Genomic DNA, 26,184 nt, shown 5'->3' with positions numbered 1-26,184 from the left:
TTGTGGTGTGTGAGGATTAGGTGGAGTAAGCTGAAAAAAAATCATGAGAGATCCTTTGCTGCAGCTGTATGGAGAAAAAAAACCCACATAGGTTGAGTGTATTTTTGTTTTAATGCTTATGACCCTATGGATGAAAAATAGCTGTTTAGAGCAGCCCCTTTTTTAACACATATCAGTTGAGAGTTGTTTGTCTTTAAATCCTATTCAGTGTCAGGGAAAGGAGACTGTAGTCAGGTTCAACTAGCTGCACCACAGAAACACTGAGCAAAATTAGTTCTTTTATCTCATAGATGGAATATTTTTTCCTTGCATGAGCCTGGTCTTGGATGATTTCTGTCCAAATCTTTCAGTTATTGAAGGTGTTTAGGATTTCCCAGCTGTACGTTTCAATGTCATCTACAAAATAAACAGAATATTCTTTAGTGATTTCCTTTCTTTTTCCCCTCCTCTTTAGCAGCAATGTTTGTTTCCTTAAGGCTGCTGTCCTTTTGCCTCCCACTGGTCAGCTGCTTCCTCTCTTATGTGGCCCTTGCAATAACAAAGGGACAGGCTGTCATCCTTCCCTCTGAATGAGGGGCAGCAGCTGTTCTTCACAGACCTTTGTTCCTCTGGATGATGTTTACTTCATTTCCTTATAGAAAAGACTTCCCTCCCCCAACCCTCCTTGTTTCCTTTTCAGTAATTATTCTTTCCCTGATCTATATTGCAGTGGTAATCATAACCTTTTGATAGGGCTGGGTGACAGATGAGCTTCAGGGAAGGGTCTCTGTGGCTGATTGTGACACAAAGTCTGTCTGGTTTCTGCTTCCCTGGGCTGGAGGTGAGGAAGTGATAGCAGAGAAGTAATAAGCATTAGTCCCTCTACTGACATAATTTATTTCTTTTTCACGCCAGTAATAAGGAGAAAGAGCTTGTGCCATTATGTGCCTACATGTAGAAAGACAAGAGCAGAGGAGAGCTCCTTGTCTTTCCTTGAAAAATCTGTGCTGTTGATACTCCAGAAGTCTTTCGGAATATTTACCCCACTTTGTAGCATTATATCAACAAATAGATCTGGAATCAGGGCAGAAATTGAACCAAACTTCTGTCTTCCATTCTTGGACCTTGGACAAGATGCATGAGTCAAATGCTTGCTTTGGTAGAGTACTACCCAGCAGACTGTGCCACCTGCTACCTCTCTCAACAATGCCTTTAGATTTTATTTCAACTCATTATGATGTTTTGTGTTTGAAAATGGTTTAAGGAATGGAACAGAATGGGGTTGTGTCAGTGGGAAGCCTTTTCTGACCAGTGCTTGAATGAGCTGCTGTGCAGATGCCAATCTCAGCAATTGTCAGGCACTTCTTTGGGAAATCCTGTGCAACTTGTTTCTTCAGAAGCAGTGTTGCCATTGCCTGTTACCGTTTACTTAGGAAAGAGTGATGTCTACACAGCCAGAACAGATATAAATTTTGATGTGTGGCATAAAAGGAAGTACAGGTAACATTGTCTCTTTTTTCTAATTATTTTTTTTCTGTCAGATAAACAAAATTGTTTAGTCTCTGTTTAATAATCTGTGTTGTCTCTCAGATTTCTGGGTTTCCCTCCTCCTTATATTCTTTTTTTCTGCCCTTTTCTCACTCTAATATACCAGCTTTTGTATGTCACGTTTTCTGACTTGTCTACATTCCTTATCTACCAGAGTCCCTATGACAGCACTTTGGACTTGTGTCTGGAGCCTCTCATCTTTTTTCTTTGATTTGCTGCTCTTTGATTTTTATTTTTTATTTCTTAAAAATAAATGAATTCTGTCTCTCTCCCATGAATTTAAGTTGGTTTCACAGCAGAAAGTATATGACATGAGCTGGGCTTGAGTAAAAGATTAATGTATCCTATGTTCCATTTCTGTTGCTCTGGGTCAATAGTCCCAGATGGCTGCTCTCTCTTCAGTTGCCAGAGATGAGGAAAAATAAAATCAAAGCTTCCACATTGAAGCAGTCATCCCAGATCAGTTGATGTGTAATCTCACTCCATTAGGTGTTTGAACTTTAGAGGATTATTTGGCTGTGCTGTGACCTCACCAGAAGACTATGGGAATGTTATGATCTCTTGTATGTGGATGAACTGTCTTGTCTTGCTACTACACAGTGGAATTCCAGCAGATGGGCAGCTACAGCCACATACATGCCAGAGAGGTCATCAGCACCAATGTTAATAGAGGGTCTGAGGGCTAATCAGCAGCTGATAGCACGACTCAAAAGCATAATTGCCTGGTTTGAGAGAATTAATGTTTTTTATAAGGCTGGTACATTTTAAAAGCTACATTAGGTCTTTGGGGACTTAGGTAATCTTCAGCCTATCATTTCAGTGTGGGTTTAGTACTAGCAGACTTGGAGAAGAATGCCTTTTTCTTAAAGTCTTACATAGGTGATGGGCTGAGTCAGAGCCAGGATCTGTAGTTGTGAGCAGGGTAAGGACCTTTCAGAAGTGATATTTGTGCTGTGAACAGCCTTTCTCTGGGTCCATGCTCTCTTCTCCTGAGTGTTTCATCTTTCTCCTGGCTAAGTTTTTATCTGTCAGCCAAGATCTCATCACAGGAGGCAAGGTCACTATGAGAAACTGCTGGGCGTGAAGGAAACTTGGCTGAGAGAAGTGCAAGCAGACTGGCAGAAGGAATCAGGATTTTGGTATGAGTAGAGATGAAAGCATTCACTATAGAGGAAGAGGCCAGGGAAGAGAAGATGGAAGGCCTGTTAAAGTCTTAGTAATGCATGTCTGATCACTTATACCCTTTTATGATGCCTGCAGGTTCATTGTTATTTGCTTAAGTAGGTGAAACCTGCTCTAGATTCAGCCTTGTCACATGACTTGTTTGGTAAATGCTAAAAATGAGTTTTTTCTCTCTCAACTCTTTTGTCCTTCTGTTGAATTTAGTAAACTTGGTTTCACATTAAAAATATCACTAGACATATTGTTTCCCTCCACAGTTTTAAATTTTCCCTGCCAAAATATGTATAGGCCATAAGGACCTATCAAAGAGCTAGAACTGGAATCTAGAGCTCTCACAAAATAAAGCAAAACACCTTAGTCACAAAATCAGTCCTTTTCCCTCACAACAAGATTAATCTTTGAAGTCCAATCCCATGATGTCCAATCCAATAAACATCTCTTTATTTCTAAAAGAATTTCTCAATTCTCCCTGCATCTCTGGGAAAAGGGTGTAAGTGGATTCCCTAAACTGTCCCAGAAATTAAAATGCCATTGGCAGTAGGCAATTGGTCACATATACTCACTTTTTAATGTGTCCGCCTAGATCTAGTAGCTCCACAAAAATTCAGACTCGTTACCATGTTCAAAATGTTGACTGGCCACATGTCTGAGAATTTTGCATGCCTTGTTCCTCCTCTTCCCTACAGATTTCTTAGTTTGAGGGGGAAAAATACTGTAATCACTAAAGATATTCTTAGATTTTACTGCTGTGAGGGCATGTATTTGTTTTGGAGGAGAGTAGTTGAGGTGATCGCGTTGAGAATGCTTAAGATATTGACTGAGCTATGTGAATGTCTATGCATTTTTCTGCTGGTCATAACCAAGGTTGGAGAATATGAATAAGGCATCTTGTACAGGCAGTCCCGTACTGAGAATGCAATGTTGGGAAACAAAGAGAAGGGATAACATTTGGTACTACAGCTAATCAGTTTCTCTCTGCTTTTATAGATGTCTATTCCTTTGATGAAGAGGAGCCGGTTTTAGATCCGCATATAGCAAAACATTTGGCACACTTTGGAATTGATATGCTGCAGATGCAAGTGGTAGGAAATCTGTCTTTTATTCAGTTTGTTGTTCACTTGTTGTTTGTTTAGTTGGGAGTGGGAGAGAAACTGGAGAAGAATGACACTTGTAGGTTTTGTTTGTGAGATTCATTCAGACTGTTAGGGTAGTATTTAGCTTTGTAAAGTTTAGCCATCCAGTTTGTGTTTTATTTTCTGGGGTCTGAAACAGGTTTTTTACTTGGATTTTGTTCTGTTAGGTTTAACTAGTTTATATTCAAAACAGAGAATAAATCTATTGCAGAATTTAACATAAGTTCAGCATAGTTGATGCTTTCACATTCCTTGATGGTATTTATGAGAAAGCAGTATAACTTGAGCACAGTTGAACTCAATGATCTTAAAGGTCTTTTCCAACCTGATTCTATGAGTGAATCATTACTCTCAAATTGGAAAGCTGCCTTCCAAGATATTTTTATGGTCTTTAGTTTACATGTTTCATTTTCTGTGTGTTATTTACTGTTTTCCTTCAAGATGAAAAGCCTCATTCAATTAGAGAAAAATACCTAGAATATTTAATGATGAGTGAAGGAAAGCTTATTGCATGTGTAAACAGATACAAATCTTAAGCAAAATTCAGCTAAGCAATGGATAAGTAAAACAATGCTTGAAAGGTTCTTTATATAATGCTATAAATTTCAGTTTAGGTTGTATTAATAAATACATTACAAAAGTAAAAAATACATTCCCTCAAGTCTAGAAAACAATGTGGTCTGTGGTGTGATACGCTACAAATGGACTGGGGCAAAAGGATCCTGTTCCTGACCACGTGGGTCAGTATTAGTAGAGAAGACTTTAGTAATTTGTATCTTTGTGGATGTTGATTCCAGTTCTGTTTAAATTATCTAAGAAGTCTGAATGGGATATAGTTACAAAGCCTGGTAGGATGTTTTGGGATTTTGTTTATTTTTCTCAAGCACATAGTATCACTACTTGAGACTACTTGAACATGAAAACTTAAAAGTGAAAAAACTGGTTTAGTATATCTCATTGTCCAAGTGAAGAGCAAACTAAAATGATAGAGAAGAGTTATACTGCAGTTTCAAAAGCTTTCATGGTACTAATAATATTTTAGGTGGTGTACTAATTGCCTTGCCAATACCATGAATAAAAAGTCATCTAACATTTCATCAAGTGGTCTTTCTGGAGAACCTGTTTTACTCAGCAATCCTGAAAACTCAGTCTCAAAAATTCATAGTGAGGTGGTGGAGTGGTGGTAGCAGTAAATGACACTGTAGTGAACTGGACCCACAAACTGTGAACAACTGATGTACCTACAAGCTGAAAGCTGTAGGAGGAGAAAGGGGAGAAACCTCAGCATCACAAATTGTGCCTTTTCCCACCTGAAAGAAGGGAAAAGTTCTTGGATCTTCAGCTTTTCATGTGGTTTCTCTGCTAGGACTAGCTTCTACAGCAGCAGCTATTCCTGGCCATTACAAATTTATTATAAAACCTGAAAAATGCAGTATTTTGATGTTAAGGCTCAAGTTCACAGCCCAGAGACAAGTGAAGCTCCCAGCTATGATTGAGGTTACAACTAGGAATGCTCAAAGAAGCCAGTGCTAAAGAGTTATCCTTCTGATCCTCATCTCCCCTACATGCAGGGTTTACCTCCCTTTGCCTGTTGGTTTGGCTCTTGTTTCTAGATCATAGATCACAAAGCTGCTGCTGATGTTAACAGGAGCATAATTGTTGCAAAAGTTAAACAGATATTTTTCAAAAAAATGTTATTCCTTTCAGACAGAGAATGGGCTAAGAGATAATGATATAAAACCAAGAGTGTCTGAATGGGAAGTGATTCAGGAAGCTGGTGTGAAACTCAAGCCCATGTATGGCCCAGGATACACTGGCATGAAGAACCTGGGAAATAGCTGCTACCTCAATGCTGTCATGCAAGCCATTTTCAGCATCCCAGAGTTCCAGCGAGCGTAAGTAGCTTCAAATGAGTTCTTGTTGCCAACTGCTGCATTCCTCAATTTCTTGTCTTTTCCTCCAAAATGGTATGTTTTGTCTCACAGGTCTGCAAACAGGTCTCTTGCAGTCAGTTCAGTGCCTGCCTAGAGAATTCAGTGATTTAGTGAATGTAGAATTTAGTACATAGTGAATTTAGTGATAGTTCTATTCTGCAAAAGGATGACATGCAAAACCCAATCAATGGTTGAAATCAGAACCTTAGCTTTAGTGGTGGGAAATCACAGGCCACCTTGTAAACTTGATTGCTCTGTTTCTGTTTTCTGTATACATATTCACATATGTCTATTTATCGTGGTATCATCAGTTTCATGTTAGGGTTTTTTGTATTGGTCCATGCCTTAGCATAGCAGTAGGAATCATTCTATCACTCTTCTATCATGTGCAAAAAACTGTGCTGGCATGAACATGCTAGTGATCCATGCTAGTGAAAAGCAATGCACCTTTTAATGAAAATTCTTATTTAAAAAATCATGAAAAGGTAGCATGAGCATATTCTTCCACTAGATAGTTAAGAGAGTAAAAGGACAAAAGCATAACAGAAGAATATGAAATGTTGCTGACTGATCAAAACTGAGCACATCACTCCAAGGAGAGAAACTTTTTATAAAGGACAGTTTCTGATTTGCAAAAAAAATCGGTCCTCTTTCATTCCACAGCAGTAGCAGTGTGTGTGCTGCAAGCTAGGTTTTTAGACTTTGGAAAGCCTCCCAGGTTTTCATGCAGCAATTGGCTTCTGGAGAAGAAGAGGGAAAGATGTGTGTTTGTTTGTGTTGTTAGTCATATGGAGTAAAGTCTGTAGATTCATTAGGAGTCAGTTTTGCTACCTCCATGTTCAAAAAAGGTCAAAATGGACTTTACTAAAGGAGGTTAAAGTATAGACCACTAAAGTGTGGTACTTGGAGTTAGCTGGAGCACTTAGTATCAACCAAGTAGTGTAGGTCTTTGTTGAAAGAGGGACTAGGCAGAAATTACATATGTTCTTTCAACATGGCCATACCTATCTAGTCTGACTTTTTTCTTGCATTCAAGGGAAGCAATGCTCAGGTAGTGTGCTACTAAATGCTTCACTTTCCCACTGACTGGCTAGAACAATGTATACATCAGTGTAAAATGGCAGGAGTTAGTCTTTGTTTCTCTGAAGAAATTCACTCTTTTACATGTTTTTGTCCTGATATAAATTTGAAATCTCTTTGGAGCTGCTGGTTAGGAGTAGAAAGTACCTTGGTTCTCAACCCAGCTGTATAGTTTCGAGCAATGTCATCCTGCAGCTATTTGAAGATCAAGGAATAGAATTTAAATTCCAGATGGACAGTGCCACCATATGTCCTCTGTAGCTAGAAGTTTCTAAGCAAAACTTCAAAGTCCATCTCCTAATTTCTTTACTATTATTTTTCCATGATAGAAGCACTTGCCAGGGATAGATGAAGTCATTGATATGATGTAAAATTTGACTTGTTAGCACAGAGGAAGCCTGCTGATATATGTCACATCTGAGGATCTATTAGGATATCCTTGAGTAAATCTAGCTGTCACTTGAATATTTCTGCTTTGTTCTTGCTGTACAGGTATGTGGGAAACCTTCCACGAATATTTGACTACTCTCCTCTTGATCCAACACAAGATTTCAACACTCAGATGTAAGTGTTACTTCACAATGTTTTACTTGGTCAAGTTTAATTGAATCTAAATAATGTAATGGCAGGGCAAAAGAACATCTCTGTAAGGGCATGAAAGTGAGATATGGCACAAGGTAGACTGGGAAGATTTTCTCCCCTTAGTTGCAGGTAATGATGTTTGATCAGGGGGTCGAAGACAGTAAACTGTTTTGCTTGGAATAAAAATCTTCTCTTCTATTTTTCTCTCATATTTGTTTCCACTCCATCACTTTCTTCCCTACAGGGCTAAATTGGGACACGGCCTCCTTTCAGGCCAGTACTCTAAGCCACCCATGAAATCTGAGCTTATTGAGCAGGTGATGAAAGAAGAACACAAGGTATTTGACTGAGTTTTTACAGCCTGGTAACTAGGTAAAAGTGATATCCTGAGAAAAGGGAACAGGTGCTCAGTGTTGGAGAACACATGTGGATCCAGCCTGGGATGCTTAGCAAGGTGGAATGTGCAGGATTGTAATCAGGAATATATTAGTCAGGGGCTATTTGTGCAAAGCATTAAAGCAATCGTTGGTTCTGCTAACAAAGTATTCTGCTGCTCCAGTGTTGAGTGCAAAAGATCCTAGAACTTGCAACGTAAGTTTATCTTCTCTGAGGAACAAATAAAGAGTTATCGAGAGTCTTGAGTAATTGGAAGCAAACTTCTAAACCCTCTAAAGAGCTGAAATATTTTTTTCCACAAGATGTCTGACAGTATTCCACCTGATTTCATGAGAGGCTGTCTAGGTAATAAAAGATCAAGTGGTCCTGGAGGCTTTCATGTAGATGGAGGGGCTGTACAGAACCATGTCCACTGGGGCTTTATTCAAGTATTTCGTGGCACAGAAATCATGTTAGAAGCATGTCTGTGCCAGTGGGATCTGTCCTGGAAACGCAACAGTGTATATAGTTTTGGATGTAAATTGAAACTCATTGTTGGACAGCCTAGGAAGAACAATGTATATATCCTGATTTATATTAATCCACTGTAGAAAAAGTCTTGGAATCAACTTTCTTAGAGAAGGCAATTTCAGAACAAAGGTAAGCTGGGAGGCAGTGCTGTATTGCTAACTTACTAAACACAAAGGAGAGAGGGGCTGGAGGATGAAATAACCTGTTCCCCCATCTTTATATATTACACAACTTTATTCTCTGTCACTAGTGAATGTTACCAGTGGGAGTCTGTCTTTTTATCCTTACTGTAATTTGCAACAATTTTGCAGCAGAACAGGTATTTAGCCCACAATGTCTAGCTAGCTTGGAGAATTCCAGTATGATTGATTCTGTAATCTTCACATCACCTTTGTATTGTTATTTTGCAACATGAAAGTTGCTTGTTTTTCTTATGTTGCAAGAATAATTAAGGTATATGTTGGCACTGTGACATCCATAGACCTGTGTCTTCATCTGTGCTTTTTCCTCATCCAGCATACGTTCACTCTCCCAGTCATCAGAAAGCCACTTTGTCCAACAGTCTTGGTTTTAGCAGTAAGAATGATTTTTAATGGAGGCTTGATTGATCTATTTGTATTTAAAAGGTTAATGGGCACTGCCTTATTCACTAGTTTGTCTTTCTACCTGGTTTTGTTTGACCTTGTAAAGAAGAAAAACTGTCAGTAGCTTAACAGTGAAATGGAAAAATTTCTTCTCTTCTCTTTTTCTTAGTTGATTTAAGTTTCTGTCAGCCTTTGAAGAGTGAGGAGATTAATTCAGATTTTGCCTTTATGCTCAAACTGCTGCTTTTGGAATTGCTTTTGTTTTCCCTGGAGTCACCCAATTAACAGTCGTCTTAAAATGTTAGTTATTGGGACAATGTTATTTATCCAAGTGAATCTGTTATTTCAGGTTTAGGTTTGTTTTACTATTCAAACAGTGTACTTTGAAACATCTTGTTCAGAGTCATGCTGGGAAACCCAGATTTACAATATATTTGTGTCCCTGACAGCCTGTTATTGTGACACCAAGCAGCATGTGAAGTCAAACCGCAGACTTCACAGATGGGATATTCAGAAATGAAAAGTAAACTAATAACCAATACTGAAAATGCTACCCGTAGAAAAGCACTGTCTTTATGGAGAAAATCTCTGAATATCAAGTTGTAGTTTTATATACAGCAGAAGTCATGTATGCTTCTGGCACAAAAACATGGTAATAGTTTCCATGGAAACAGATATTTTCCTTTACCTTCATCTATCAATTACTGATGCAGGAGTTTCTCCTTCTGAAATCAGAATGCCAGGGAGATTCGGACAAACATACAGAACCTCTGGTACAGAGTAGTTTGCATGATCTGAAAGTCCTCTGTCCCCTAAGTAATTTTGTAATTTTTGTGTGGCAACATAGAACCATAGAATGGTAGGGGTTGGAAGGGACCTTTAGATATCATCTAGTTCAAACCCCTCTCAAAGCAGGTCTACCTAGATCAGGTCACACAGGAACACATCCAAGTGGGTTTTGAAGATTTCCAGAGGAGACTCCACACCCTCCCTGGGCAGCCTGTGCCATTGCTCTGTCACCTCAACAATGAAATAGTTTTTTCTTATGTTTAAGTGGAACTTTTTTGTGTTCCAGCTTCTTTCCATTACCCCTTGTTCTGCCCCAACTTCCTGGCATCCACCATTTAGATATTTGTAAATATTAATGAGATCCCCCCTCAGTGTCCTCCAGACTATACTGCCCCAGTTTCCGCAGCCTTTCCTCATAAGGAAGATGCTCCAGTCCCCTGATCATCTTGGTGGCCCTGTGCTGGACTCTCTCCAGCAGTTCCCTGTCCCTCTTGAGCTGGGGAGCCCAGAACTGGACACAGGACTCCAGATGAGGCCTCACCAGGGCAGAGGAGAGGGGAAGCAGAACCTTGCTTGACCTACTGGCCATACTCTTCTTGATGCACCCCAGGATGCCATTGGCCTTTTTGGCCACGAGGGCACATTGCTGGCTCATGGTTAGTTTGTTATCAATCAGGACTCCCAGGTCTCTCTCTGCAGAGCTGCTCTCTAGCAAGTCACCCCCAGCCTGTACTGGTGCGTGGGGTTGTTCCTTCCCAGATGCAGGACTCTGTACTTGTCCTTGTTGAACTTCATGAGGTTCCTCTCTGCCCAACTCTCCAGCTGGTCAAGATCTCACTGAATGACAGCTCAGTCTTTGGTGAATCAGCCAGTCCTCCCAGTTTGATGCCATCAGGGAACTTGCTGAGGGTCACGCTGTTCCCTCATCCAGATAGTTGATGAAGATGTTGAACAAGAGTGGCCCTAGAACTGATCCCTGTGGAACTCTACTGGCCACAGGCCTCCAAGTGGATTCCATGCCATTGATCACCACTCTCTGTGTTCTTTTGGAAAAGACTTTTAAGATCATCAACCACTCACCTCACACTGCCAGGCCCATCAGTAACTAAACCATACCCCAACACCTCATCTATGCGTCTTTTATATATATCTAGGAATGGGGACTCCATCACCTCCCTGGGCAGCCTGTGCCACTGTCTAACAACCCTCTCAGTGAAAAAGCTTTTCCTAATCTCCAATCTAAACTTCCCCTGGTGCAACTTGAGCCCATTTCCTCTTGTTCTATCATTCATTATTGGAGAGAAGAGATTGACCCCCATCTCACTACAACGCCCTTTGAGGTAGTTCTAGAATGTGATCATAGTGGAGAGAAAGAGAGAACGAGCTTCCTCTTCTCCAACCTAAATAACCCCAGCTCCTTTATTTGTTCCTTACTTAAAATATCTTTGTATAACAGCTATTAATTAATTTTTGACCAATGAATGAAATTCATTTGTTTCCTTTAAATAATGTTTAAAACTTATCTATGCATCACTGTGACTACAGAATAGTGGAATAGACTTCAACAGACTCCTCACAGTAAATTATATATACTGACTGACCTGCTTTCTTAAACTCATATAGGATATGAAGGAGGAATAATGTGCTGGAGGTTCAGGGACCTGAACCCTTTGAATAAAGATACACCTCCACGTTTAGCCCAGCATCCACTACTAGGAATTAGATACTGAGAGCTGTTTAATGACAGATTGTTATAAAACTCTTGTCAGGTAGTAGTAGCCATGTGCTGGCATCTAAAAATACTTCTGGTGTTCATAAGTTCAGGTTAACAAAATTGTAGTTATATACATCAGATGACTTCCTTCTCAAGCAATTTATAGCATGTGTTAGGGTTTGAAACAGCTTTACTGCTTTTGTTCTTAGCTATATTGAAGATTTATTTAGGAGAAACAATCAGGTGCAGAGATCTCTATTCCCTCACTCTGGGCATACAAATCTATGTTTTGTCAGTTTGAGGGTACTTTTTTTGTTTGGTGCCTTCTACCCCTGATAATACTGGTGTAAACATACAGAGAGTATTTTGTCATCCAGAGAGTTGTACTGAGATTTATAGTGAATGTAATTGTGTAAGATTTTAAGCATTTGGTATTTCAAGTGCTTCTGCTTTGTGTCTATAAAATCAATGATTTATTTTATTTTTATTATTTTTCTTCCCCCCCCCCCCCCCCATGCAAAGAAGTTCTCTGGCTTTCTGGGTTTTTGGAATTCATCCAAAGTTTTTGGGAGCTGTTTCCTGCAAAAGCATTCATACGAGATCTGCAGTGGTCCAGCACAGTCTATATTTAGCTAAACTGTTTCGCAACTGTTGATAGGGAAAGTATGCTAGGTATTCTATAAATATTCATGGTTCTGCAGAGCTGACATTTTTCACCACAGTAGTTTTGTCTGGATATGGCAGCAGTTTTCTTGGACCCACTTAGACATGAAAAGCAGTCTGAAAGCCTAAAGGATGATCAGCTAGGACCTGATTTTTCTGTTCAGAGCTTTGCCATTTCTTCTGTTATTTTTCTTGTCCTTGAGGTGAAATGAGTTTAGAAAACAAGATCCAGTCTTCTTCTGTAGCCTGTCACACATGGCTTGTTTCTTTTCTCCCTGCTCAAATGACTGAGTAAAAAGTATATAGGTGGAAAGAAGGCTTGAATCCAAACTCACTGCATTATACATCAGGGCAAATGTGCCACCTTGCAGTATTCTTCTACTTTTGACTTAGAAAGAAGTCTAGTACATAGTAATTTGAGCTGTTTCATGCATTTCTCTCCCCAGTCCTAGCTTTGATGAAAGGCAGCTGAGGGCACTGAAGTGACATATAACCCAAGATTCAGAAATCTACTTCTCTTTTAGCAGTTCTGAGACAACCTCTTTACAAAAGCCCTTAAACGGCATCTTAGCCTAATGTGGTTGCTGGTGTACTGCCAGAAATTGGAAAAGCTTTAACATTGAGAATCTGCTCCTGACTGCAACGGATTTAGGAATACCTTACCCTGGTGAAACCAATAATAAAACCTTGCTCTTCCATTTCATGCTGATTTTTTATTTATATATTGGTATGTTAGTGCAACTGTAGTAAAGAATGAGATTGACTGAGTTTTTAACAGCCTCTGACATATCCTAAAGGCTACATTTACTGGCATAGTCTTGACAATTATTTGCTCTCATGGACGATGGCAAATTTGAGTAAAAGATTCTGACCCTTTCAAAGTATTTTTTAAAAGATATAATAGCTAATGTTGTTTAGAGGATGAAATTCAGAGTGGCTGGGGAAGCTTCTTAAACGGGTAAAGAGGGAAGGAAAGCCAACCAAGGACTCTTTTGGAAGCTAGAGATTTTCTAATTTAGAGTAATTTCCTACTGATGGAACTGGATGGCTAAAGGCAATATGTTAAGGTCCTTCAACGTGACCAAGACCTGCAAATCAAATTCATGTCTGTTCTTAACAGCACATCTGGGAACACATGTAAACAAGTTACTCTCTGCCTGAGTCTGTAGGGATCTCTGGAAAAGGTTTGTCTTGAGTAAAGCTGTTAGCTGATATAACAAAGTGCTTCAATGCCCACATACTTTCAGGTGGAACAAGGTTCTGAAAGGCACGTCAAATGGTAGAATATAGTGTAGACTTTTAGCCTATCTGAAAGCTCCTAACGTTTGGCAAACCTTCAGTAATTGCTTTTAACTTGCAAATGCCATAGAAAACTCAGATAGAGGGAATGCTGTTGAAATGATGTCTTAAAACATATTCTAACCCCCTTAAATCGTATTTCAAGACCCTTTATTAAAATGGGAAACCAGATTAAACTGAAACTGTCATTCCTCCAGTGACACAATAGGCCATAGCTAGATCTAGTGGAGTGACTTTGAGATATTTGATCCAGGAATGAATAAAAATCCTTCCTTAAACACTCTCTCTTTCTTTTATACAGCCTCAACAAAATGGAATATCTCCCCAGATGTTTAAGGCTTTTATAAGTAAAGACCACCCAGAATTTTCCTCTAATAGACAACAAGATGCACAGGAGTTCTTCCTACATCTTATAAATCTAGTAGAGGTGAGATAATCTGAATTACTGCTTCTTTTCCCTGGTTATATTAGGTAATGAGAGCAGAGCTGTTGGATGAGTGGCTCATGTTTTTCCTATACTATTTTTAGCCTTGATATGTAGAAAACTGCACTAATTAAATACTGTTTTGGTATAGAAACAGTTATTTCTTTAACTCTACCTTCTTTTTGCTTCAAACTTTTCAATGACCAAACATAGGGCCAAGGCTGCTGATATCTGCAAGAGATACAGAGACCTAAAGTCTCTACAAACTTCTGTGACTGTTCTTTTAAATTGGTGTTCATTTTGTGATTACATGCTATCCATTTGTTTACCGTATTGAAGTCTATCTTTGAATATTAATGAATTGGGTATTAAGTGTATTATGATATTATTCCATTTCTATATCATCATTGGCAACATACTCATTACCATGTCCAGTTCTTTTACAAATCCCAGCTGTATGTCATTGCATCATCTTGGGAGGAAGGACTCCCCTGCTGGAATTGACGTGACTGTTTGTTGGTTGAATATTTCTGTATAAAATGCTAGTTCCACTGAGCTCCTGCTCAATGCTGTGTATAACAGAATCAGTAATGCTGCCTTTCTGAAATGGCGATTTACAAATATATGTAGTTTTGATTTAAAGCATTTTCTTCTTGTCCGTTCTTCCCCCTTCTTTTTCCCATTTTCCTCAAGAACTGAGAGTGTTTATTCTGGTGTTATGATTTGCATACATGAATAATGTTCCACGTGCAAAATGCGTGTACTGATTATAGGGTGATTAGAAGACATTTTTCTATCAGGTTTTGGCCTGATAACAGACATGAACATGAACAATAAAGAGAAGATATATTATTCGTATGATATTCCCATCTGGATAATGAACTACAAGTTGCTTATTCTGTTTCAGTGCAGATTTAGAGTGGTCGGAGTAATTCTATTTGCTGAAAGGATGCTCCATTTTATTTACTGAGCTTTCTATTTTTATTGTAACCTGCTAGCATCCTACCTTCTCTGTTCACCCAAACTCAGTCAGATTCATTAGGTACATACTCTACAAGAGACACTGCTGTGTGTGCAGACATTGTGGACTTCAGTGGGATTTGCTGTGGGTGCAAGAGTTCCGCATGCAATGAAATGCAAGCTGAGATGCCAGATATGGGTGCAAGATTGGTGTCTTTGTCCTTGACATAAAGAAACTAGCAGCCTTTGAGTTTGCCACTTAAATGATTGGATCTGATATTCCTTTCAGAGGAACCCTGTAGGTTCTGAAAACCCCAGTGATGTCTTCCGGTTCCTGGTGGAAGAACGCACACAGTGCTGCCAGTCCCGAAAGGTCCGCTACACACAGAGGGTGGACTATATTATGCAGTTACCTGTTGCCATGGAGGCAGCAACAAACAAAGGTAAAGAAACAAACTGGTCTATTGACTGACCTGCTGGTAACTTTCTCAATCATGAGGGAACGAAGTTCTCACCTCTCTGTGGTCTCTTTATATGGATAGAAGGGTTCAAGGCCGTGTGGCAAATCAAACCAATAAACTGATCAGGGCACAGTTACTTGGCTTGGTTTTCTTTAAAGGAGACTTTAAAGACAGATCAATTTGTGGCTTTACCATCCCTACTTATATTTCTAGGGAAGAAGGATTGTATTTGGGTACTCCTGATAAGTTTTCACACAGATTTCTACTCAGACTGTGGGACCACCATAAAGTGTCAACACCTAGCAATGTATCACCCAAGCATGGTGGCAATTTTTGTGATAAAGATGTCAGACGTGTGATTTAAAACCTTAACCTGGATTTGACCCAGGAATGTGCCACACCACTTGTAGTATCATTTCTTTACCCTTGTTTTTTGTGCATGTATTTGCATGTACATGTCCAAAGCTCCTCATTAGGACTGGATTTCCTTTGTCCTGGATATTGAACCAGCATATAAAAACTTCTTGATTCCAAAAAAGGAACTGAATACACTAGATCATGAATACCTTGGAAAAGCAAACACACCCACAAATAAAAAAACCCCAAACCAATCAACCAACATCCAAAAAACCACATCAGCTGTGTGTTCATTAGCAGCAGATTGTAAGATCTAGTGAGATAATAGAGAATGGAGAATATAAGATAATTTGTCATCTATAAAGCCAAAACACACAGTTTGAATATCCTGGACTTTAGGACTGGAGGGAAAGAGGTTGAAGTAGTGTGCATTGACAACACTCAAGAGTCGTTTCTTTCATGCATGTGAGCTGTCTGAGAAAGTATACTTGTTTTTAAAGGATAAAATGGCTGAAGAGAGTGGAAGACTTGGTAGCAGGAGGGGAGGTACTGATGAATCTTGGCTGCTGCTGCAGTTACCGGTGAAGAGTTTTGTGGACTAATATAAATTGATGTCTAGTTAAAGCCATGTAAAATTTTTATGATAATTAGGTTTTTGCATTTCTAAAACTTGTAAAAATAAGACTGGTGAGGGACATCATAACCACAATAATGTTCATTTAGCTTTTAGTGTCATGTATATTTCTCAGATGAATTAATTGCCTATGAATTGAAGAGGCGAGAAGCAGAAGCTGCAAGGAGACCTCCACCAGAGCTTGTCCGTGCCAAGATCCCTTTCAGTGCCTGTCTGCAGGCCTTTTCTGAACCAAACAATGTAGAGGATTTCTGGAGCAGTGCCCTTCAGGCAAAATCTGCAGGAGTTAAGTAAGTGTGTGTCTAGCTGCCTATTAAAAACCTATATGGTAATGCTCTGTGTTTATCTTGCTAGCTACCTGGATGTGATGCAGAGAGAATCAGACAGAGGTATAGTGGATTTTAGTGTTGTTTTAATGTTGGACTCATTCAATGTAGCGTACAGATCAAGCAGATTAAGCCTGGCAAGAGTTATAGTGACCAATTGAGCAGGAAATTATTTGTTCTCAACCATCAAACTCTGGTTGTTAAGAACTTGAAATTTAAGTGCTTGTAGCTTCATTGTCTGCCTACATTTTAAAGTCATATCCTGTGTATTGAGTAGCAATAGAGCTGTGTTGTGTGATAGGCTGGATCTGTGTGCTTAGTCTTTCATGTTTTCATTTAACTAAAAATACTGAAGGGCACTGTGTGGCCACAAAACAGGATGAAGCAAAGTGTCTTCCTGTGAGAAGGGTCTTTAGATGAATGGAAGCTTTTGGATTTGTGAAGCACTATGCTCAAAACTTTATTATGTTTTTATGTTTTATGTTATTTGATTTTTTGTGTTTGAATTTCCATCCATTGCCTTTGCATGCTACAGGGTTTGGTTGCATCTATGAAGTTTACTGTCACTTACATGGGGCTATGGTATAAAATGAACATATAAAAGAAGGAACCCATCTTATGTGTCTATAATCAGATAAATAAAAGAACATCTTGGGTTTAAAAAAGCGTTACAAAGAAATAGGACAGGAGGTAGAGATCAGTACAGTTTTCAGGGGCAGTACTTCTTGCTGAGAACAAGAGTTAGTGTCTTATCTTTTATGTCAGCAGTAAAGAGTGGTTGAAAAAAGGGCTCTGCAACAGGTTTGCTGTAGCTAGGCACCTTCTATTTTTAGATCACTTAATGTATCAATGGCTTGTTGCTGGCTTAGCATACAGTTTCACTGACATTGTATTGAAAATTGAGAGATAAGTGCAGATGCTGGAGAAAAATGGAGCAGAAATCTAAAGGGTTTGTGTATTAACTGTGAATGTATGAGAAGAACATTCTAGTCTTTACGTAGATCCTGGGTTAATTTGTAATTTAGCTGTTCTTCACCCCCTAGGTCTTTAAAAGCATTCAAAGATGAAGAATAATTTGCTATTTAAAAATCGAGTTTTGTGCAGCAAATGATAAAGTTACTAAAATTGCAAGGTGGTGCTAACAGGAGTTTGGAAGGTAGTTATTTATAATATGGTAGGAAGGTCTTATGATGCACTTACTATATTTTACCCAGAGTCAGGGGAATTAAGAGGAAGGATGATATGTGTGAGTAGAAGACACAGGGAAGGATGCAGGAGATTAAATGTGAGGGAAAATGGGAGCATAGAGGAGAATGGTGGTACACATAATGTTACATTGTGTTCAAGATGATTTTTTTTTCTTTTGAGTAGACAAATATCAGGGATCCATTTAAACTCAAGAGTCACCCTCTGTTTTTGTAAATATTATAGCAGCTCAATAAGAATATCGTGGATTTTTTATATATTCTTGTCACGTGAGAAACTACAAATGACAGCATTTTATCATTACTTAATGAAATCCTTTATAGGTGGGCTGATACCTCATGGACAATGCTACTGTTAGATAAAGGAAGTGAATGCAGATTTGATTGTTGCAGCATTCTGTCCAAAAAGTGTTTTAAGCCCCTGTCCTAAAGTTCTCACCAGTATGTCATTCACAATTTATTTCCTGACATTCAACTTCAGAACAACTTGAATAAGCAAGTTTAATATTACATGTAGTTGTTTTCCATAATCTTCCTACAAACTGAATTGTCTTCAAGGGTTTGGGAGGACATCAGGCTATGAATGTGCAGAAAGCTACTACCATACTTCTCCACTGTACTTGAAAACTTTTCTGTGAAATGTATGTTTATAAATTTGATCACTATTACTCTCACTCAGAGCCAAAGTTACTCATCTCAAGGCATATGAAATCTGTGCTGCTTGTGATTTTATTGCCTTGTTTCAATGAATTGTATTTCTTGTTCTTCCCAGGACTTCTCATTTTGCTTCGTTTCCTGAGTACTTAGTGGTGCAGATAAAGAAATTCACTTTTGGCCTTGATTGGATACCCAAAAAGCTTGGTATGTGCCTTTTATGTTTAACTTTTCCTCATTCTGTTCAAGGTAATCTGTAAGGTGCACATGCTTTGGTCAGTAATCACAACCTGGCTTGTGTCTTAAGTTTGTACTGTGAAGATCCCAATGAAATCTTCTTTCCTTTTATGACAAATTAAACTGATCCATCAGGTCTATGGAGTTAAAATAAAGTTTCATGTAGTCTGACCTCCTAGTTAAATTGTCCTTTAGTGTTCTGAATTTCTCAAATAACTCTTCAGAAAGAAGTGGCTGGCTGTGTTTGTACCTTCAGTATCAGAGTCCTGTCTCTGAAGGGGTAGGTTGCACTATGGGGTCATTTTCCTGGATTCATAAGCTTAGCATTTTTCTCTACATTTGTAGATGTTTCTGTAGACATGCCAGATTTCCTAGATATCAGCCACCTTCGGGCCAGGGGTCTCCAGCCAGGAGAAGAGGAACTTCCAGACATTGCTCCTCCTATTATCATTCCTGATGACCCAAAAGGTATTTCCTGACTTCTCTCCTGATTCTCTCCTGTATTATTCTTTCCTGCTAGAACACACTGATTCTCTTTAGCCTTTACCTTTTGGAGGTATGAACAAAAAAGCTTCTCTGTGCTTCAGCAATTGAAGGCTGTTACATCACCCCACAGTGTCTCTTTCTTTTCCTTCCCTACTAGACAACCCTTGTTCTTCCAGCATCTCTTCTTTGATGCTGTCAGAATTTATCATTGGAGTTGTTGCTCTGGACTCTCTTGGAATAATTAATATTTTTATGAAGTTCCTATGCCCACAGATAGACATGATATTTTGTGAAATAGATTATTTCACTTGATTTACTGGTTTTGTGCTGACCCTGCTGTGTGGTGGTTGGCTGTTTTGCAATACCATAATACTGCTCAGTGGAGCAGCTTGTGCTGCCTTATGAATTTCTTATCTTTACCAGTGGAATTACTCCATGTGTTTCATGTACATGGATAATTATTCTTAAGGATGAAGTCCTTGTGCTCACCCTTACTGAATGTAGATTGCTAACTAGAGCTTAAGTGGATAGAAAAGTGTGTGAAGTCCCTCTGCACTTATGAAAATCAGGTACCCGCAGAGAGCATCTTCTGTCTGGTCATTGTTCTCATTCCCTGGGTTTCTCTGGGGAATGAAACAGTTTATATATAGTGAGTAAAATAATGTTTTTATTTTTATTGTTGTTTTAATTTCCTCCAGATGACTTCAGTTTGCAGACCCCAGTATTTACTAAGAAACCATTTATGCAACTGTTCTTGTGACACCATTGACCCATTTGCTTAGATATTTATTATACTGGTGGTATAACATCAAGCTGTATGTATGTGAAAGGAATCTAGTACCTGAAGTTGTGTGTCAGAGCAAAGGCCATGGCAAAATTAATTTCTCTAAAGGTTTTAATTTTGTCCCTATCTGTAGGTTCCTTACAAAGGCCTGTTCATTTTTTTTGTCATCCTGTTCAATGGACTGACCTAGTTTTAGTGTAAATGCATGGGTGATGGTACCTTATTTAGAACAAAACAGATTCTTACTTAAGTTGATTTAGGTCAGCCATCAGCTGTATTTCCTACTGGTTTATAGTATCACTGACACTTTGCTCTGAGTTATGTTAGGAAAATTACTGGGCAGAAGCATTGCTGGTCTAGTTCATGGCAAAAACATCAGAGATATAAGGATGAACAAGCCCTACCTGTATGAGGTCAAATGTTTCTATGACTTAAAAATCTGGAACTGTTTTTCCCATATGAGTCTTCTTAGCCTTTGTATAAATCTTCCCTGTTTTTGTCTTTTTATACTTCTCAGGTCGTTTGACGAATCATTTCGTGGAGTGTACGTATCTCATTTTTCTGAGACTGGTATTTCAGGTGCTTAAAAAATTGTCATGCTTTTGCTCAGTTAATGGCTTTTCTGTCCTCCAGGAGATGCATGAAGTATTGCCCTGCATGCTTCTAAATAACAGCTGATTTTTGTACTCATTCAGTGTTTACTTCCATGTGTGCAGGACTCTTAAAGAACCTATAGTAGCGTCAGTGTAGCCAGGGTATGAGTTCCTCCTCTATCTGCTGCTTTTCAGCAGGATCTTGCAGTTCTGGGAGTCACAGCTTGTTTGATCCTGGCTCTTTCTGGACTCTCATCTCAGCTGAAGCTGTTAGACTCTGTCATTGAGAGATGAAGATCCTGCAAGATCCTGCCTTTGAGAGGTGATTGCTTTTGGCTTCTGTCTCTAGTTAATCTCAGCAGCTAACTTCTCCATCTCTTGAAATCCACTTGTGATTTTAAAAAATAAAGTCCCGTAGATGTTCATCAAGGTAGATTACTGAGACCAAAGATTACCAGTAAGTCTGAACAAATACTACAGTGCTTTGTACAAGGCTGTTTTCTAATGGATGTGAGTTTATTGCGGTACTAAACCAAGTCCAAGCAGTATGTATTGTAATACGTGGCACCGTGAATAGCAATAAGAAATGCTATACAATGGGTGAAATTAGACTTTTATATTTTAGAAGATCTTTTCTTGTAGCTCTAGATATTGATGAGTCTTCAGTTATGCAACTGGCAGAGATGGGTTTTCCTTTGGAAGCGTGTCGGAAAGCTGTGTACTATACAGGCAACCTGGGTGCTGAAGTCGCTTTCAACTGGATCATTGCACACATGGAAGAACCAGGTCAGTGACTGGAAGATTTAAGTTAAACTCAGCTCCTGGTTGTATATTGTGGCAATCAGTAGAGATTTTATGATGTGTGACAGAGAAACAATGGCCTTCTTCCCCACCCCAGGAAACCTGGTGGTGTGAGTGAATTTTCCTAAGCTGTTCTTGGGATATGCAGATCTTGACCGTTATGTGGCATCCTCTGCCTAGAGAAAGACAACAAACCTAAGCTGTACCAGAAGTATACTTTCCTGTTCTCATTGATGGTGTGGGCCAGCTGTCTGTTTTCCATCCTTTGGCTAGGTCTGTGCTGCTAAGGGGGAAGCTGCCTTGTGTTCAAGTGTAAGTATAAAGAATCCTGTAGTCTGGATGCTTTTCTTTCATATCAGCCTTCTCTAGCTCAGGCTAGAGCATTCATGCTGTACTTAGAACTTGGGCTATCTACTGATTGATAAGGCTGCTAGATGTTTTCCACTTCCTGCGTTTCATCTGTGAAAAGTTTGGATTCATGATTCAGCACTGAATATATCTGAGTGCTCCCTTGCCAGGAAACTCCAGATTTTATCAAGTTCACACTTCTCCATGGGCTTTTGTGTGGCTTCTGTAAATGGGGAATGAGTTTCACTTGGGCTTAACTGACATATTTCAGCTATGGAATCAGTTCATTTTACATCTATATGTGTATCAGCTGGGTTGTTTATTATTCTGATGTTATCATTGCTTCTGTACCAATTCTTGCTACTTTCCTGCAGTTATTTCACTTCTGTGATGTGCCAAGTTGTTCCAGCCTGCTCAGTATGAGTTTGTCCACCTAGATATTTTGTAATGTGCATGTTCATGTTTTTGTTTATAAGACTTTCCATGCATCTAAGTCCCAAGTGGAACAGTGAAGTGGCCTTACAGTGATTTCAGGACTGCTTTTGAGGTCCTGTTTGTTGTTTGTTTATGTCTTTTTTTGTTCACTTTCCAGTTCAGTAGGACAAAAGAATGAACTGATGAATGTTTGTTTGTTCCAGACTTTGCTGAGCCATTGGTCATACCTGCATTTGGAGAAGTTGCTTCAAGTGGAGCAGCTGTGTTTGGAGCTGTTGGGCTAGATAACCAACCTCCTGAAGAGATGGTTGCAATTATCATTTCCATGGGCTTCCAAAGGAATCTGGCAATTCAAGCGCTGAAGGCAACAGTGAGTTCCATGGATTATTGGTAGCACTTGGGTTTCATTTCATATTATGGACTTTTTACGTGTATGTGCTAAGATGCCTTTGAAATGTGTATAAAAATCCAGTTAGTGAACGATGCACATGTAAAACTATTCTGGCAAAGTGTGGGATGCCTGATTTGTCGGGGTTAGTGCGGAAGCTGGTTTGTGTGTTTCACATGGATGTGAAAGTGTGGAGGAAAGTGAGGAAAACTTAGCTTCTTTTACCATCTGTTGAGAAACAAACTGGATGCCTAAAAAGCATGCATCTTCAAGATGAGAACCTGGGGGCCATGGGGATTAGTTGTGGGAGGATTTCTTTTCCATCTGTCAAGCTTTTGCAGAGTGCTTGTTGAATACCGTTTTCCATAGAGGTAAAGTATATACCTTACAAGTTCTAAGTGCTGTAGAACATGATCCTCTGTTCAATGAGTGGTAGGCTAATGTTAAAGAATTTATTAAAGGCTGCTCTTTTGTTTGTTTGTCTTGCAGAATAATAATTTGGAACGTGCACTGGAATGGATCTTCAGCCACCCTGAACTCGAAGAAGAAAGAGAACCTGCTTTGGACACAGCGGATCTGGACAACAATGCTAATGCCAATATCCTTGCAGAGACGGGGTCAGAAGGACCCAGGATCAAAGATGGGTCTGGAAGTAAGTTCTCCTTTAGCTTGGAACTGGCTATCCTGTTGTGTCACACCTACACCATTTATAGAGCTCTTTTCTGGTTTGAAAGTAGTTATTGTGGGGGTTTCAACATGGTCCAGAGAATTTACTTCCAGTCTTGTTTTTGGGGCTGAGTCAGTTCTGTGGAGCTGCCAGGTTCTGTGGGCTGTGTTTGCTCAGAAAACCCTTTCCCTGCACTCATTGAATAACCTGAGTTTTAAGGTTCTTGTTGTCACAACATATAAATCTCTCCTGGCCTAGCTTTACTCTTTGTTTCATTGATGTGAGAGGAAAAGACAACTAAAAGCTAGAATGTTTAAATCTTCAGAGGCTGAGCATCCTAAAGATAATGCTGTTCTTACAGACCACCTGAGTTTCTGTGTTGCTGTGGTCTGATGGGAGATTTGATAATCCCTTCAACCAAGTTCCTTATTCTAAATATGGCAGGTAGAGTTGGTATCCTGCATGTACTGTTCTGCCATTTTCTTTTGTTCTTTTTTTTTTTTCCTTTGACATCCTCAGTCACAGTGCTGTAAAATAAACCACAAGATGGGGCTAATGTTCAGCAGTCGAAGTTATGAAGCAGGCAAAGAAGCTATTTTAAGCTTAAAAGCACTAGAGTGCAAAAGCTCAGTGGTGGTTCTAACATAAAGATATCACATAACATTTTTTGAAGATTCTTTAGTGACCAGTTCTAATAACTGTAATATGTTCTAAACTTGTACATCTGATAGAAAAAAACTATTTTACTATTTCTGATAGAAAGAACTATTTCATTGTTCAGGTGGCGGAGCAGTGGCACAGGCTGCCCAGAGGGGTTGTGGAGGCTCCTTCCTTGGAGGTCTTCAAGACCCGCCTGGACGTGTTCCTTTGTGACCTGATCTAGGTGAACCTGCTTCTGCAGGGGGGTTGGACTAGATGATCTCTAAAGGTCTCTTCCAATCCCTACCATTCTATGATTATATGATTTTGATTGTAATGGTCTTCTAGAAAAAAAATGAACAGGCAATTTTTTTTGTTTCTTTGGTTGCTGTTATTATATAGAACATCATTAATGAATTTCTAACATTATAAAGACCAATCTTAAGTCTCTTGGAGACATGGGAAATAATGATTATCATTAGGTTAAAAGAAAACATTTGGAATAATTATTTTTTATGGTACTTAGCCTTTATAGACTGAGACCATTTACTGAGTGCCTGAAATCCTGATAACCAACATGATACTGTAAAATGGCTCCAGAAAGCCCTCTCCACCAAAATCCAGGCCCCTGTCCTTATGCAATATCCTGAAAGAAGGTACCCTTTTACTTTTGGTGGTAATTTGGGTGAATGGCATGAATGGGTGGGGAGCAAGAACCAATGCTGACCTCTCCAGAGACATTAAGCACAAAAACTGTCATTGTATTAAAGGAAGAGGATTCTTTCCTGTCCTCTCTTTTGTGGGCTGCTGAAGACACAGCTAATTTGTGTACAGAATGAACTCCTTATCTGGCACTTTCTGTGGTGCTCTCTGTGAACTGGGAATGAGTCTGCTGTTTTCCTTTTCCTAGTAGGGTCTGTGATCACAGCCCTGCTGTTTGTGCACCCACCTATGTGGGTTTGATTTGGAATGGTTTGATGTTTGACAGTGAATCTGACTGCCAGTTACAGCGAGACTGTGCTGCAGTCTGAACAGAAACTGTGTTTGGGGGTGCAGAGTCTGAGTGCTTAGCTGCTTCTACAATATTAGTAAGAATGTTTCCTCTGGAGTCATATTGCAATGTTAACAATAAAAGACTTACTTGTCCTATTTGTGTTTCTTAAACAGGATATGAGCTGTTTGGGTTCATCAGCCACATGGGAACATCCACGATGAGTGGCCACTATGTTTGTCATCTCAAAAAAGAAGGAAGGTAAGTGGGAGACACACAGGGATGAGCAAATGTTTTGTTTGAAGTGTGCATCTGTACAGAGCAGGATGTGCATTCATGGCAGACCAAATACAAATGTTGTTAATATGTATACATTTTCCACCAAAGAAATGAAGATTGTTACAGACTGTAGATGTGATAAGTCAGTTCTGATTCTGCTGAGGTCTATGCTTAAATGTACCATGGCTCTCCTGTGCTTGCTGTTCCAAATCTCTGTCTGGTTTTGGGCATCAGTTCTGTACCTGGCTTTATTGATCTGGGCTTCCCCAAACTTGTTTTCATTCCCCATCAATAGAAATCTTTCAAACTATGGGCTAATACTAGCATTGCTAGTCCAGCAGTGCTGATCTTGGCTGCGTTTTTTTATATACTGCTGTTATTTTGCATTGGGAATCCCTGGTTTTCTTTCATTTGAACTTAACTACACACCCCTCTGCACATTCCTCTTTCTTTTCAGTTCCTGACTCTCCTAGTAAACGCACTTCAGTTGTTTCCCTGATCTTTTGTTCTTGTTGCAATATCTAATTTTAGATTAGATTTTAGAAGTTCTTTGAAGTTTCGGTCTGAGAAATCCCTGATAAACATGTGATGATCTGTATACACGTGGAATGTAATCAATCTTATTTTTATTTCAGATGGGTGATCTACAATGACCTTAGAGTCTGTGCCTCTGAACGACCTCCCAAAGACCTGGGCTACATTTATTTTTACCACAGGATACCAAGTTAGGCCTCAGATCTATTTCCTGGTCTTAAGAAGCCATAAGCCTCTTTAACCTGCCCCCTAAAAGTACAGTAAAAAAGAAAATCTAAAACCAACAAAAGACCCCGAACCCCTGGACTGGGATATTTATAGTTTATTTAAAAACACTAATTTGATGCCGCCTTAAGTGTTAGAGGGAAAATTTCTATTAGGTGATGTATACTACGTTGTTTTAAATTTTACACCTTAAAGGATACCTTAAGACCATGAAGGTTATTGGTGGAGTTTGCAGCTAGTATATGGAGAAAACTAAAGTTTCAGAATTGAACAAACATAGCCCAGCTCAGCCCAGCCTCCTGCCTGTGCTGTCCATGCATCTGTTGAAGACCAAGAAGAAACATTTGTGTCTTTGGTTACTGA

General features: G+C 39.3%; 1 protein-coding gene across 1 annotated transcript in view; it reads left to right on the top strand.

Moving 5' to 3' along the window:
• The window catches only part of USP13 (ubiquitin specific peptidase 13), a 48,761-nt gene extending 22,970 nt beyond the window's left edge, over positions 1-25,791 (top strand). The window contains exons 7-21 of the mRNA XM_062005804.1: positions 3,697-3,791; positions 5,550-5,737; positions 7,349-7,420; positions 7,683-7,776; positions 13,695-13,820; positions 15,067-15,220; positions 16,345-16,519; positions 18,533-18,621; positions 18,997-19,119; positions 20,439-20,465; positions 21,157-21,300; positions 22,302-22,468; positions 22,976-23,138; positions 24,960-25,044; positions 25,698-25,791. Of these exons, the coding sequence (XP_061861788.1) occupies positions 3,697-3,791; positions 5,550-5,737; positions 7,349-7,420; positions 7,683-7,776; positions 13,695-13,820; positions 15,067-15,220; positions 16,345-16,519; positions 18,533-18,621; positions 18,997-19,119; positions 20,439-20,465; positions 21,157-21,300; positions 22,302-22,468; positions 22,976-23,138; positions 24,960-25,044; positions 25,698-25,791 (1,796 nt within the window). The remainder of the gene's footprint in view (positions 1-3,696; positions 3,792-5,549; positions 5,738-7,348; positions 7,421-7,682; positions 7,777-13,694; positions 13,821-15,066; positions 15,221-16,344; positions 16,520-18,532; positions 18,622-18,996; positions 19,120-20,438; positions 20,466-21,156; positions 21,301-22,301; positions 22,469-22,975; positions 23,139-24,959; positions 25,045-25,697) is intronic.
• Positions 25,792-26,184: the final 393 nt, after the last annotated feature.

The sequence above is a fragment of the Colius striatus genome, chromosome 12 (genome assembly GCF_028858725.1).
Source record: "Colius striatus isolate bColStr4 chromosome 12, bColStr4.1.hap1, whole genome shotgun sequence".
NCBI classification, from domain to species: domain Eukaryota; kingdom Metazoa; phylum Chordata; class Aves; order Coliiformes; family Coliidae; genus Colius; species Colius striatus.
This window is presented reverse-complemented; position numbering and strand designations above follow the sequence as displayed.